This window comes from Mustela erminea, chromosome 5 (genome assembly GCF_009829155.1).
Source record: "Mustela erminea isolate mMusErm1 chromosome 5, mMusErm1.Pri, whole genome shotgun sequence".
NCBI lineage: Eukaryota > Metazoa > Chordata > Mammalia > Carnivora > Mustelidae > Mustela > Mustela erminea.
The window spans coordinates 142339325-142354529 of NC_045618.1; the positions used below are offsets into that span (position 1 = coordinate 142339325).

Here is a 15205-nt window from a genome sequence, read left to right on the forward strand (position 1 = left end):
GCGCGGCCTTAGTGCCCGCTTCTCCGGCAGCCAGCAGTGCCGCAGCTGTTCCAGGAAACTTAGGTGTAATAAGAATGGGGGCCCCTGAGGTCAGGTCTGCTGAGGCCAGAGGCCCCCAAAACCCAGATGGGCACGTCCAGCCTGGGGAGAAGCTTAGTCACTCAGCCAGATGGCCGCCCCAGCCTTTATGAGGGGCTCCCTGTTCAGGGGGTGCCACCAGCCCTTGCCTGTTTGGGGACCTGGAGCCAGTCACATGCCCCGCCTCCTGTGAGTGACGACAGTGAGCCCGGCGGACAGGGCTGGGGCAGCCAGGGCGAGCTCATGGCCAAGGCCCCCAGCCCCGGGCGTGCAGCGGCTCTCGGGAGTGCCAGCGACACCCGACTCTGCAGCCCGCGCTCTGGACACAGAGCCACATTGTTCTCGGCTCCGGGGCGTCAGGCTTGCTCTGCTGTTGTTTTCCAGACAAGTGATGGAGCAGCAGCACCAGCAGCAGCGGCAGGAGTCTCTGGAGAGAAGAACCTCGGCCGCAGGTGAGCGCCCCTCTGGGGCCTGCTGCCCTCGCCATGCCCAGCCCCTTCGCGGGGCTGCTCACGCCCTCCGTGAAGAGCTGCTTGCTGCTTGGGTCTCTTTGTGACAGTCCCATCCGCTGAAAGCAGAGGGACAAGGGGACAGAGCTGGGGGAAGGGGATGAGCTCAGCGCGGCCCGGCCCTCGCCCGCCGGCCTCTCGTCCCCCAGCACTGGCTGTCCGAGTAGATGCTGCGTGGACATGGGCCGTGGCTCTGGCACCGTGTGGAGGGCTAGGGACACACCGCACTGAGCCAGGCACACGCGGCCCCGGCCCCAGGGAGCTCGGTGTCCGGTCAGGGGCACAAACGAGTGGAGCACACTGAGCCGTCCCGGCGCCCACGTGGTGACCGAGTCCGTGCGAGCTGCGAGGCCACACGGAGGCGGGCCCCGCCTGCCCCGGGAGTCAGAGCCCTCCGGACGAGGGGCAGGATCGTCCTCACCGTTGACTGGACCCGAGCCCAGGGAGGCCGGAGAAGGCTCCCTGAAGGGGGGCAGTGCCGATGAGGAAGCCCGGGACTCCCCCGGCCAGTGGGCGCCTCCGGATCCTGCGTTTGTGCACTGGCCTCCAGCACCCTGTGCCGGGAGCGCACCGCGGTTCACTGACGGAAGACCGAGCAGCACCCCCCTCAGACACGCGGCCGGTAGCACCTCCTCTCAGCTGGACTTCTGCACCAAGACCCCTGGGGCCCCCAGTCACACGTCACCCCTTTCCATCGCCCCAACCAAGCTGGCCTCCAGGTGGCCCCTTCCGTGTTGTCTAGTGTCTCTCTGGCACTTCCCACCCTCTTCTGACCCCGACCTCACTCCTTCACCAAACTCAACTCCTGCCCCTTTGTCACCATCCCAGCACCGCGGCCACTTCCCTGGGGAAGTCTGAACGTCTGGCTCTGCTGTTGGAGCCCCTGCCCCACGGGCCCCCGTGTGCCCACCCCAGGAGCTCCTGCCATCCTGCCACCGTTACAGACGTGCCTCCGTCTGTGTGGCCGGCTCACTCCTTGCCCGCAAGGCCATGACCGAGAGCCCATGGCCACTTTCACCCGCGCTGGCACCGTGCTGGCCACACGGTGCGGGCTCACTGGGTGCTGGGGGGTGCTGTGTGGATGGTGGGCCGAGGACAGCTCAGCACTCAGCATGGCTCCCTAACATATGCCCCACAATGCCCTGCGGCCTCAGTTACCCACCACAGGCCACGGGTCAGTCACGGCTGCCTCTCAGGGACCCACAGGGGCTGGTCCCTGGGGAGGCTCTGGGTACAGGGAACGAACAAGAGATACAGTTTGTGCCACCAAAGCACCTCGTCTCTCATGGGAAGACCAGCATTAGAGCAAGAGAAGGCTGAGCTCAAGGGATGTTAAGTACGTGACCCTCTGGGTCCCGCCAAGGCCCAGAATGCTGGGGACACCAGGGTTGGGAGTGACGGACCAGGGCTGGGTTCATTCCACGGGGGCTTCCTGGAAGAAGCGCCTTGAGCTTATCCCTCAGAGGACCAGGCTGCCCTCTGTCCCTCCTTCAGAGAAGTAGCATCTGGGAACTGGGGACCGGCTAAGCCCCACCCTTGCCTTTCAGGACCCATCCTCCCACCGGGGCACCCCTCCTCTGCAGCCAGCGCCCCGCTCTCGTGTAGCGGACCCCCACCCCCTCCCCCACCCCCTGTCCCACCTCCCCCAACGGGGTCCACCCCCCCGCCCCCACCCCCACTGCCAGCCGGAGGAGCCCAGGGCGCCAGCCACGACGAGAGCTCCGTGTCCGGACTGGCTGCTGCCTTGGCTGGGGCCAAGCTGAGGAGAGTCCAGCGGGTAAGCGGGGTGGTAAGTCCACAGGGGCAGGCGGGTGGGCCGGGCACCGCTTTCTAGCTGCCCAGCGGGCAGTGCCTTCCCTCGTCTGCAAGGCACGGGGAAGGCCCCTCAGCTCTGCCACCTGGCAAGCAGCAGCCCCAGGCCAGTGGGGAGACTGACGCACAGCCACGGGTGCAGTTGGCCCAGCAGGCGGTGGACGGCTGCAGGGTTGGGACTCAGGCCCAGGTGTCCTGGATCCGGGTCCTCCTGCCTCCCACGCCCGCCCTAGAGGCCGGCGGCCTGGAACGGGGAGCAGCCACGGGGCAGTGGAGTGCGGCTAGGGTTCTGGCAATACCTCCAAGACAGAATTTGGCTTCTTTCCCAAGAACTGCCTCCTCCCGGTCACGGCTCACCCACCTTAGCAAGGGCACTGACATGAGTCAGCAGAGCTGGGCAGTGTCTAACTGGGACCAGCCAGTCCCGGGCCCTTGCTGGGCTCTTGTTGGGTCGCCTGTGAGGCTGGGGGCTTAGGGCAGGGAGATGGGGAGAGCCTGGGGCCTCTTCCAATGCCACCATCGTAGGAATCCTGTCCACGCTGGCCTGCACCCGCCCCCAGCGACATCCCACCACAGACACCAGCCTAAAACGCTGCGTCCTTACCCCTTAGCCAGAAGATGCGTCCGGAGGCTCCAGTCCCAGCGGGACCTCCAAGTCTGACACCAACCGCGCGAGCAGTGGGGGTGGTGGAGGAGGCCTCATGGAAGAAATGAACAAGCTGCTGGCCAAGAGGTGGGTGTTCAGCGCCCCCCAGACCTAGCTACTTGGCAGGGATCTCCTCCTCGGTGTCCAGGTGCAGCCTTTGCCCAGCCCCAGGGCCCACTGTCACCTGGGCTCAGCCAAGCAGGGGACTGTCAGTCAAGCTTCCCTTCTCCAGGGCCCAGCCCGAAGCAGCAAGCCGAGCAGAGTCCTCTCCGGCTCTCAGCCCCTCCTCATCTGGTTCCCACAGCTTCCCCGTACCAGCCTCGCTCCGAGCAGAGGGAAATTTGGAGATCATCTTAGAGATCGGTTCCGGGGAAAGAGGCTCATTCCCCACACTTAAGATCCCAACAGAAATGAGATGTCCTGGAGCCGGCACGGCCTGAAGTGTCCCATGGCGAATGCAAGCTGGGGGGGAGTCCTGTGGGGGCGCTCGCTGGGGGGCACAGGGAGGGGCCTTCTGAAGTGGCAGGAGCCCAGAGGACACCACCCTGGGAGACAGAACAGGAGTTCCGTCCATGTGCTGGCTGGGTGCCGGGGCCCAGGGCTGCTCAGCCCTTCGCCACACCAGCAGGCGTGCTTCCGGCCAGCGGCCTGTCACTGTGCCTCACAGTCGCTCCCCCGCTGACACAGCAGCCGAGGGGCCAGGCAGCTCCTTCTCAGAGGGGCTGCGGAGCTTGGCTGTCCCTCACAAGCGTGGCGCGCCAGCAGGAGTGTGCTGGCAGAGGTTGCCGGCGCCGTGGCTCCCCGGGCCGATCGGAATGCTCCTTGTGCACAGCTGCGCCCGGGCCTCGCTCCAGCTGTGACTCCCACCCCCACACCTCCTCTCAGTCTCTGGCTGCTTCCCTGCCCTCAGATGGGCTCGCCCTGCGCACGAACCAGACAGCGGGGCAGCCCCTTGTTAAGTGCGCACAGCTCTGTGGCAATGATGGGAACCCAGGCCCCCGCAGGGCAGGCGCTTGGCCTGGTGCTTTGCAGCAGGGGCCGAGCCAATGCAATGGTTCCTGCCCAGGGCCCCTGCACACATGGCCAGGGACAGCAGAGGGAATCCGCTGGGAGTGGCAAAGGGAGCCGTCAGGTTGACCCATGGGGCACGCAGGTAACCAAGAGCAGGGACAGTGAACAGTTGTCACACAACAGCGTGGAGGCTCGCAGGGCATCGGGGCTACATGCCAGTGCAAGCCATTCTCTGGGGAAAGCCAGGAGGCCTTCACAGAGGAGGTTCCACACAAGCGCAGCCGGAAAGGAAGCGAACTCTTGTCCAGGCTAAGGCGAGTGGGCGGTATTACAGCACTGGGAAGGCTGAGAAAGCCACTGGGCCTGGAGCCCAGTGGAGGAGAGTGACCGCAGGTCAGGCTGCGGGAGAGCGCCTCGCTCGCAGGCATGTCAGGCTCCATCTCCCAGAGCTGAGCAGGGCCTTGTGTAAAAGTATATTTGGGGGTGGGAGGGTGTTGTTTTTTGTTTTTGTTTTTGTTTTTGTTTTAGATTTTATTTACTTATTTGACAGAAAGACCACAAGTAGGCAGAGAGGCAGACAGAGAACGGGGGAAGCAGGCTCCCTGCTGAGCAGAGAGCCTGGTGCAGAGCTCGATCCCAGGACCCAGAGAGCATGACCTGAGCCAAAGGCAGAGACTTCACCAACTGAGCCATCCAGGCGCCCCAGAATTGGCTTCCTTCTTGTGAGGAAGAGGTTAGCGGGGAGGCATCCCCCGGTGTCTAGGAGGAACAGCTCCCTGCGGGCTTGTCCCTCGGCGGTGACAGCCTCGCCTCCTGAGTTCCACGTGCTGCGTGCTCCGGCAGCTTTGCGAGCCCGAGTGGCCTGTCTCCGGGGAACACTAAGGCCCTGTAGATACGGGAGTCAGCCGGATGGAGATAACCACCGAGGCTGAGACATAGGGACAGGCTTCAGAGGCTGAGAGATGGCGTCCAGGCACGTGGGGAGCAGGCAGACGGAGCAGAGAACATCAGTCCCAGCTCTCCGGGGTCCTCCCCTTTCTGAGCAGGGCAGGCTCACAGTGGTTTTCCAGAGCAGGAAGGGTGTGGCTGTAGGACTAAGTTCCAAGGTCTCTCTCCTTCCCAGAAGGGTGTGGGGTTCCCTTACCCAAGCCAGTCAACCTGAAGACCGAATGCTCCCCGAGCGCTGACCTGTGACCGGGGGATGCCTCTCCCGGTCCCCGGGGGCCTGGCCTTCCTTCAGTGTCCTAGGAGCATAGCTGCCACGTGGCCAAACCCGGGCCCCCAGGGAACCTGGACAGGGTGCAAACCAACTTCTTCCCATCCTCAGGTGCTGTAAACAGATGTAGGAATGTCCCCCGGGCCCTGTTCTCCCTGCCCAGACCCGTCCTGTGCCCAGGGTCATGGGACGAGCACAGAAGGCCCGGATCCTCCCCCGGGCATCGCCACGGCCGCTGGAACTTTTGCCTCCTTCACACCAAAGTGGTGTCAGATCCCCACCACAGGTTCCTCTGAGGACCAGGCTGTGTCTGGCAGAGGCATCTGGGTCCGCGTGAGAACCGTCAGGAGCTGACTGGCACCTTCTTCCTCCTGTGTTAGGAGGAGAGCAGCCTCCCAGACAGACCGGCCGGCGGACAGAAAGGACGACGACGGCCAAGCGGTAAGCGGACCCCGCGCCTGCCGTCCCCCGCGCCTGCTGGTGGGAGACACCGGGCCTTCGGGGCGCAGACATGCACCCGGCTTGGACATACCTGTGACAGAAACTTCACCAGGAGGTTCACAGGAGGGACACGAGAGTGTGGGGGGACCAGGGAGCAGAAGGTGCCCAGAGCTCGGGCCGCGTCTGTTCTCCTGCGGCCGGCTGTGTGAGCGGGCGGGGACTCCCTCGTGCACGGCGCTTGTGGCCGGCCACTGAGAAGGTCTGCCCTGCTCGGCAGGAGCCCGCGTCTCCCCGCACAGCCTTGTGCCTCCCCGCCTACCCCGGGGCTAGCCCTCTCCCCACCAAGGTGGCGGGTTTGTGCCTGTTGATGGCGGTGGTCATCGTCTGGCTGATTCTTTTTTTTTTTTTAAGATTTTATTTATTTGACAGAGATCGCGATCAGGCAGAGAGGCAGGCCGAGAGAGAGGAAGGGAAGCAGGCTCTCTGCTCAGCATAGAGCCCGCCGTGGGGCTCGATCCCAGGACCCTGGGATCATGACCTGAACTGAAGGCAGAGGCTTAACCCACTGAGCCACTCAGGCGCCCCTGTCTGGCTGATTCTTAAGGCAATACGTGCTCGTTAGAAAATGTGAGGAACAGATGCTACCCCGTGGCCGGGTCCGAGCACCCTGCCCCCGCCCCGACTGCCTTCCTCAACAGAGCGTGAGGGCAGAGCTGCTCTCTCCCGTTTCAGGAAGAGCCGAGCACCTCTCCATCCCCGGGGACCCGAGCAGCCAGCCAGCCACCTAACTCCTCAGGTAAGGCGCCCTGTCCCGCCCTGCGACGGGCACGAGGTTGTGGAGGCCACAGGTGGGGAGAGGCTGCCTCGCCCGGGCTCCGCTGGCTCAGCACACTGTGTGCGGCAGCTGCTCCGAGCCGGGCCGGTGCTCCCCAGCGAGGTGGGGGAGGCAGAGAGGGCAGGCGGGCCAGCGCCGCACAGCGCAGGGCTGCTCATGGGCTGGTGTCGCTGTCTCCGCCATGACACCGCCCTCCAGGCCCTCTCCGCCTCAGAGCTGCCACCAGGGATTCAGGATCCTGCGCATGCCTCCCTGTCCCACGTCCCTGCCCCAGGGAAGGGGTCTGTGTTTCCCGATTAGGAGGTGACGCATTCTGCTCAAGGCCACACGCCTGGAGCCTGGATGTGGTCCCACCTAACGTGCGTGCAGGACGAGTGTGCATTCCCCTGTGTGACCTTGGGGAGACCCTCCTCAGACCCACAGCGGGCCTCCCCGCGGCCCCTTGGGGTTTTTCTTCTGCCTCTCTGCTCACCTGCAAAGCCAGGGAGTTCAGTGGAGTCCAACAGCTCTCTCGAAGTAAAATGGAACACTAATCCGGCACCACTTACAAGATGGAAGGAGCAGCAGCTTTCAGGGCCTGAGCAGGAAGGGAGTGTGGCGCACAGGGCGTGGAGCAGACGCGTGTCTCGGGCCACGGGTGTCCATGTGGGGCCCACGGGCCGCCCCGAGAGATGCCAGGCCCAGCACTTCCTCCGCCCCACTTGGCCCTTTGCTGGAGTCGTGGGTCGACCCCAGAGGTCAGTTAAGAGGCTCCCCGACCGCAGGGCTCACACTCCTGAGCAGAGACCCAACCAGGGTGAGAGGACTCAGAGCCAGGCCGCAACCAAGCCGAGGGACTGGGAGCTGTGTCCTTAGCCGGGAGACACAGGGTGACAGCAGGGCCCTCCGCAACCTTGCAAGGGCCACCTGGCCCTAAGGGAGGCCGGGAGCAGAGAGCCAGGTTTCCAGCTCTACCCGAAGCCGACCTTCCCGACGGGGCAGCTCTGCGCCCTCAGACGTGGGGGGCCTCCAGCGGCCTGGGGTGCGGTGGGGGGTGGCCGCTGAGAGTTCTCCCAGCTCTGAGGCTCTCCGTCCGCTGTGTGGATTGACAGAGGCTGGCCGGAAGCCCTGGGAGCGGAGCAACTCGGTGGAGAAACCTGTGTCCTCGTTACTGTCCAGGTGAGCGGCCCTGGGAAGGCATTGCTGCGAGTCGGTGGGGCCAAGGCAGGCGACGGGGCAATTCACGTGTCTGTTTCATTCCGTGCCCTAGAACCCCGTCTGTGGCCAAGAGCCCCGAAGCTAAGAGCCCCCTTCAGGCGCAGCCTCACGCTAGGTACCGAACAGCCCCGTCTCAGGGGCCTCCTCCGTCCCTGCCTGTGACTAACACTCCCAAACCTGCCCCGTGTCCTGTCACCTAACAACTTGCTCTGGGAAAGGGTGGCCTGTTCCTTCAGACCTGGGGCAGGCAGGGCTAGAGGGACTCCGGGGCTGTGCAGTCCTGCCCCTGGCTGTCCCCTCCTGGAGGGAGAGACCGCAGCCTGGGGGCGCGGTGAAGTGAGGCTGACATCGAAGCCCGGCTCCGGGCTCACCGACTGACTTCCAGCAAGCCGGGTGGCCTCTCCCGGCCTCCGCTCCTCCCCTGCCCCATAAAGAGGCCCGTAAACCCATGCGTCCTGCGACAGCTGTGTGGTGGCAGCCGCTGGACACGGGACGTGCTCACCAGCCACAGCCGTGTGCCGCCGCGCAGCTGATCCCGGACGGGCGTCCCCCGCCCCCTGCCCAGAGCACGCACAGCCGCCTTCCCCCAGAAGAAGCACGTCTCCCTCACTGTATTCCCAAACCAAAAGCTGGCGTGATAGCAGGATGGAATATTCAAACCGGAGGGGCCCCAGAAGGGAGAGGAGGACAGCCACACGGTCTTGCAGGCCAAGTGTGGCCTCAGGTGCCGGTCCCTGGAGCCCGTGCTGGGAAAGGTCTCCACTGCCACGCCCAGGCTGGACGGGGTCGCGCTTCCCACGGAGCGGGGCGCCGGGTCTTGCAGAGGCTAGCGAGGCTCTCGGGGAGCTCCGGCCGGCTCCGGCAGGAACAGGGACGACGGGCCAGGCGTCAGGAACGGGCTCTCAGTGGTCAGCCAGGGGCTGGGCTGGGTCCGGCGCGTCCCTGCCAGCAAGGAGTTCCTTTTCTATCCGGAGGCCTGTGCACAAGGCAGCTGCAGCTGCCCACAAGGCGCTATGTGGAAGACGGGGGGCATGGCAGACCGTGCTGGGGACAGACGTGCTTTAGCACGTGGGCTGGGGCAGGCCTCTCAGAGCAGCACCGGAGTTGCCCCGGCTGAGAGCCTGCCCTTGCAAAGAGAGCGGGGACAGCCTTCCAAGCTGGAGATGGTAAGTGCTGAGGTCCTGTGACCAACCTGCCAGCTCACAGGACAGACAGCCACCAGGGGGGCTAGCAGGGGGCGCAGGTGGGGAAGGCTGAGGGAGGTGAGCTCCGAGGGGGCACAAGAGGTCACGCGGCAGGAAGGCTGAGTTTCCTTGTGTGTGCGGGAGGCCTGGTCTTCGAGCTGTAGGCACAGGGCACCGTGGGGAACCAGCACTTTCCCTCTGGCTGTGAATGAGCAGGGGGACAGGCAGGGGGCAGGAGCCCAGCGAGGCCCCAGGACCAGGAGGTGGGCGGGGCCCAGGCCTCTGGGGCTGCACCGCAGCGGGCCCAACACTTCCCGCAGGTGCAGCGCGATGGGCAGCCAGCTGTCCCTTGCCCCGGCAAGGACACTGTCTGGGGGCTGTTCCCCCTCGGGCTGGGGCTCTGCACCCCTGAGACCCTCCACCCCTGAGACCAGTCTGTCCTCTGCTTTCACAGAGGGCTCTGAAGGAGGTGTGTGGCGACAGTCCGTCTCGGGGTGGGATGGGGGGCGTTGGTGCACGTGGGGGAACTGAGGCCCCGAGAGGTGAAGCAGTTTGCTCAGGAGGCCTGGAAAATTGCTGCTGGGACAGACACTGCGCCCACAGGCCAGATGTGTGGGGCCGGGGTCTCAGGCTGCACCTCGTTCCTGTCAGGATCCGAAGTGAGGCTCCTTCCGAACCGCACTGGGCCTCCTCGAGTTCAGCCGGGGGGGGGGGGGGGGGGGGGGGCGTGCTCTTTGCTTCCCCCCACTGAGATTTTATACATTTATGAGAAAGAGGGACGGGGGAGGGAGAAGCCGCTCCCCGATGAGCAGGAAACCCATCTGGGGCTCGATCCCAGGACCCTGGCATCATGACCTGAGCCAAAGGCAGACGCTTAACCCACCGAGCCGCCCAGGCGCCCCTGCTCTTTTTGAATTCCTGCTTGGGCACTGTACTACTGATCTTGACTTACTCAGGGGATCATTTTCCGAGCTCTAGTAAGGTCTGACATCGAACACTGCCCAGTTTGCATGCTGACCCACGAGCACGCGGCGAGGCGCTCCCCAAGGTCAGGTTAGCTGACACGGCCGCCGCCTCAGTTTCCAGATCCACTGGCTTAGCAGCTTTCGGGTGCATGACACCGTGTGCCTCCCTGTAGACCCCACAGCGTGCGGGAGACCCCACATCTCCCTCGTCCCCCGCAACGCTGAGCTGTGTGCTCTTTGACACACACACACCCCCCGCCTCCTAGCTCCAGGCCGCCAGCCACTGCCTCTGTCTCTGGGTGTTTGGCCTCGTGCGATGGCACATGCTGGTCTCTCTGCCCCACCGGTTTCACTCTGCGTCGCGCCCTAGGGTCACCCTGTTGTGGGGGCTGGCGGGCCCGTGTGCGTGCCCGTGTCTTCCTCATCCGTCCGTCCGTCAGCAGACACCTGCGTGGTTTCCACGTGGAGGCTCCTGTCAGTCATGCGGCCGTGACCTGGGTGGGGAGCCCTGGCTTCAGGACGGTGGTCTCCTTCCCTTCAGACATGCGCCCTGAAGCAGCCCTGGTCTGCCTTGTCGGGGCCCTCACCCTGCTGTCCGCAGCGGCAGGCCCTGCTCTCGCCCTAGAGACCGGCCCCTGCAGCCAGGCCGGCCCGACCGGGTGGTGGAGTGTGTCTGCCGTCCTTCACCCTGAGGGGCAAAACATTTCCCCAGAGCTGCAGGCCCAGACCGCCATTCCCCCCCCCGGGGGATGGGGGATCCCAGCAGTGGACCCTTCCGCACGGGTTTAAAAGACTGAGTGGTCAGAGGAGCATTTTGTTAGGATTTTCCAGGACGGTTCATGTATGAGACATTGAAGAGCAAACTAGCTAACCTTACAGCAACTTTTCAAAAAGTACAGTCCATGCCTCAAAAGAGCAAAACCACTTCCAAGGATGTTTCCTGAAAAGAGTTACACACTAGGACCGGACCGGTTACCAGCAGTGGATGCCTTTAGGAGGAGTGTGGTCTGTGCAATTTTGATTTTGCAATTGTACTTAATGCCGTCATCACTAGCTTTCCCTAAGCCTCAGGTTAACCAGGAACCCAGAATCCTCACGAGTAGCAGGTGTTTCTCCAGAGGGGGCGGCGTGTGACCTGCATTGCCACATCTGTGTACGAACTCAGATCAGAAACAGCCCGTCCTAGCCCAGAGTTGGGAAGTTCGGTCACAGGACCCACGAGACCCTCTTGAGGTGGAAACGAGCCATTAGAATCCTTTTAGAGTAGCTCCAGAGTGGCCAGAGGTCAAAGCAGAAAGCATTTGAAAGACAATGGGAGGAGGACCATGCTTGGCCCTTGGGTTCTTGGCCCTGCTAGGAGGCTGTCCCACACAGCCTGCTTTCCCACACTGTCCCCACACGGTGGGCAGGCCCTGCTGCCCTCTTACCGCGCCCTGCTGTCCTCTCCAGGATGAAGCCAGTGGGGAGCGTGAATGATGTGGCCCTGGATGCCTTAGACTTGGACCGGATGAAACAGGTAAGCGTGACCTTTCCTGCGTGGCCATGAACGAGCCAGTGGTTGGGACCCTCTGGGGTCCACGCAATGAGGCAGGCTCCACAGGGCAGCTGGAAGTCTGTCAGGGCGCCAGCAGAGGAAGGGGGCACCCACACGCAGCGCTGGGCCCACAACCCCGTCATCACCAGAAAAGCACCCTTGTCCTGGACACTCCAGCCTGCTCTAGGGCTCCCCCCACCCCTGGGACCACCCCTGGTTTCTGCAGGACTGGGAGGGTCCCATTTAAATTCTCTCCAACCCACGGGGCACCTGGGTGGCTCAGTGGGTTAAGCCTCTGCCTTCGGCTCAGGTCATGATCTCAGGGTCCTGGGATCAAGCCCCGAGTCAGGCTCTCTGCTCAGCGGGGAGCCTGCTTCCTCTCTGCCTGCCTCTCTGCCTACTTGTGATCTCTGTCTGTCAAATAAATAAAATCTTAAAAAAAAAAGAAAAAATTCTCTCCAGCCTTGCCCTGTGGGGACACACAGCCCCTGGCAAAGCTGCCCCCACTCTGCTCCCTTCAGGAGATCCTCGAGGAGGTGGTCCGAGAGCTCCACAAAGTGAAGGAGGAAATCATAGATGGTGAGTGGCGGGTCTGCCCTGGGTCCCTGGGGAGCAGCAGGACAGCCTGTCCCCCAGGGATATAAAGCAGCCGAGCTGTGGTGTGGCCCAGCCAGAGAGAGCATCCTGGGCCCGAGGCCAGCTGTTCCATCCTCACAGTTCCATTCCCCTGACCCCCACCTCACCCCATTCTGCGGTCCAGCAAACTGAGGCTCAGTTAAGTGACTTGTCTAAGATACGCATCTCCCTGGCGGGGTGGCATTTAGTTCTGCGCTCACCCAGCTTCCTGCCTGGGGTAAACGTGTGAATGTGTGCAAGGGGAGAGGGGTCCGAAAATGCTTTCCAGCGCGAGACTGTGGAAGCCACCTGAACAGTCATGTCCCTTGTCTGTCTCCCTGTCCGTGCACTCAGACTGCTGCTGCCTTTGATCACCGGGTTTGGGCTATGGCGGCAGCTGCCTCCCCTCGGGGGGCTGGGGGGGGTTGTTGCGGGACCAAGAAGTGACAGCACTGGCTGTGGGTCTGATGCAGTCTCCAGCTGGCTGGGCCCCACGCTGGGGGCCAGGCATGTGCTAACCCGAACCAAGAGCCTCTGGCTGCAGGGTCAGGCCCTGATCACATTCGTTCTTCCGGTTCCTGCCGGAGCCTTTGATACAGCCGGCTCAGGTCTGGAGCCAGAGGAAAAGGAGGCACTTAGGAGTCACAGACCGGCCCACCCCACCTCCCTTCGCCACCAGAGGCTGGGCCTGGCCCCATAGCAACAGCGGGGTACGTGGGCCAGAGAGGGCTCCATGAACTAAAAAGGGTGGGTGCTGTGAAGACAGAGGCGGCCCCCCACTATGGGGCAGGCAGCCGGGAAACCCGGCCCAGAGCTAGGACCGGGCCACGCCCCGTCCTTGTCCCAGCAGAGCGCCCTCGATTCCTGGTTGTCCGTCCACGCCCCCCACCCCCCCCACGGGCCTGGGCCAGGCAGATAAGGGAGTTAATGAATGAAGAGCAAGGCCAGGCCCGGAGCCAGAGCGGAGACACAGGCCAACCATTAACTCCGCTTTATTGCTGGGGGCCCCACCGGGGAAGGGCCGGCCAGCTGGCCCCAGGGCCAGAGCCGGTATGCACTGTGAGTGCACCGCCAGCCTGTGTGCAGGGATGGAGACTGTGGGAGGCAGTGGGGAAACGGCCCCCCGGCCCGTGCCCGGGTCTGCGGGAGGCAGAAGGGGCACAGCCCCAGGCAGAAGTGACCTCGGGGTGGGTCCTGCCTGTGGCCGATGGGCCTGTGGGAAAACGCAAGCAATGTGGTGCTTCTTGGAAGCCCTTCTGGCAGCGAAGCACCCAGCACTCTGCTATTTCAGCTCCAGGCCCCAAGCTGGGGGACAGCCATGAGGGGTGGGGACAGGAGGAAGCTGGGGAGAAAGGCCAGAGGCTTTAAGGCTCTGTCTCGTGGCCTCTGGGAGCCCAGCTCAGGCTCTCAGAGGACTGAGCAGGGCAAACAGCAGGCAGGCCTTGTCCCCACCGCCCTGAGCCGCCCTGTCCTGTCCCCCAGCCATCCGGCAGGAGCTGAGCGGGATCAGCACCTCCTAGGGCCCCCGGCCCCTGCTGCCACCGCCCAAGACCACAGGCCCACTGCCGGCGGGGGACAGCGAGGAGCCCGGCCGGCCCCAGGCCTGCAGCACACGCGCACGCACTGAAGCCGGGACGTGCTCCATTCAAACGTCTTAACCTGTGATAAAATATTCAAATGAGGAAACAAGTTCAATTTCTGGATTTTTTTAGATTCTACCTGACACAGAACACCAGGTCTACTCGCCTTTTTTGTATTTTATATTTGCCTATTTAAGTGTACATTTCTTTTGGTTTATAGAGGACTCCCCAAATCACGCGCTTCATTAGACGGTTTCCGAGTTTTCTCCTAGGTGATGCTCTTAGCAGCTTGGCTGGCAGGGGCAAGCGGTCCCCAGCGTCGTGGTGGTCAAGTCTGTCCACGCACCGCGGTGTCTGTATCCACATGGTAATAAACGCTTTCTGTCCACACCCCCGGCTCCGGCTCAGTCTGTCGCGCCAGCTCTGGGCCACTCCGTGCCAAGGATACCCCTCTGGGTAACAGCCCACCAACATCGTGGCCCGCAAGAACGAAGCGGCCACCTTGGTGGGCAGCTGGGCTGGAAGCAGACAGGGGAAGAGGGGAGCAAGAGTGGGGGCCGCTCGGCTTCCAGCCAGGGCTCCTGGCCACGGCCACGGCCCCGGGCCCCCCCCCCGCCCCCGCTCCCCAGATGGGCCTGAGTGCGGCCCACACCTGCAGCATGGAAGCGCCGGCTCCACTCTGAGCACGGTGCGGCAACGACGGCCTGGGCTTAGCAAACCCACAGGAAGTGACAAGGGGCTTCGTCCAGAAAGGACCAAAGCCCTGCCCTATGCCCCCAGCTCCCACCGAATGCACAGCCCAGCACTTCTCAGTGTGCGCCCCTTTGGAAGCCAAGAGTATCTGCCCCGGGATGAGGAGGAAGAGGGGCCCAGCCAGCGGGCAGGCCTGCAGGTACCATCTCCTGGCCCCCAGGGACACAGCAGTTTGCCCAGCTGTCCTGGGGCGGCGGGGTGGGGGGGCTCCTCAGGGAGAGGGGGATGAGGCTGGGGACCCCCGTCTGATGGCGGGACTGCTGTTTTCTGGACACCCCAACGGATGGAGTACTCCAAACAATCTGGAAGACCGAAGTAGGATGGCTCTGCCTGTGGGGGTCAGCGGCTGGGCCTCCTCTCTGAGTGGCTGCCCCACCCCCATCCCCGTCCAGCAGACACTCTAACCCAGGCCATCAGATTCCCGGCCAAAGCCCAGGAATCCTGACCTCTAGGGGCGGGGGTGGGGGCAGCTGGCAGGTCGTGACTGAGCTCACCCAGCTCCCCGGGGAGCCTCCTCCCCAGCACAGCCCTGCAGGTGGGTGTGCCGGCAGCCCCAAGGGAGCCCCCAGGCCGGCAGCAGGAGGAGCTGTGCTCCTGGGTCCCCCGACTCAGGCCCACCTGTTTGCATGGGAGGAGACCACTGGTCCACCCAGGCTAAGCACTCCAGCCACGCTGCACGCGCCTCACAAAGCAGGCCCTGGGGCCGGCGCCTCTTCCCAGGGCCATCTCAACGTCTGGGGGATGGGGTGGGCGTGGATGTGTATCTGGCATCCCCAGCACCCACCCACCCCACCCCCCTCACCACACCCCCGCCCCCCCCAGCCCCCGG

At 63.9% G+C, this 15205-nt stretch overlaps 1 protein-coding gene across 6 annotated transcripts in view; it reads left to right on the plus strand.

Moving 5' to 3' along the window:
• The window catches only part of EVL (Enah/Vasp-like), a 143387-nt gene extending 129374 nt beyond the window's left edge, over positions 1-14013 (plus strand). For 3 of the 6 annotated variants that reach the window (XM_032345249.1, XM_032345251.1, XM_032345252.1), the window contains exons 5-14: positions 463-530; positions 2135-2376; positions 3011-3132; positions 5653-5713; positions 6446-6509; positions 7640-7706; positions 7798-7860; positions 11344-11410; positions 11950-12007; positions 13526-14013. In XM_032345249.1, coding sequence (XP_032201140.1) covers positions 463-530; positions 2135-2376; positions 3011-3132; positions 5653-5713; positions 6446-6509; positions 7640-7706; positions 7798-7860; positions 11344-11410; positions 11950-12007; positions 13526-13563 — 850 coding nt within the window. In that variant the 3' untranslated portion in view covers positions 13564-14013. The remainder of the gene's footprint in view (positions 1-462; positions 531-2134; positions 2377-3010; positions 3133-5652; positions 5714-6445; positions 6510-7639; positions 7707-7797; positions 7861-11343; positions 11411-11949; positions 12008-13525) is intronic. The other 3 variants (XM_032345250.1, XM_032345253.1, XM_032345254.1) reach the window with 3 other exon arrangements.
• The last annotated feature ends 1192 nt before the right edge of the window (positions 14014-15205 follow it).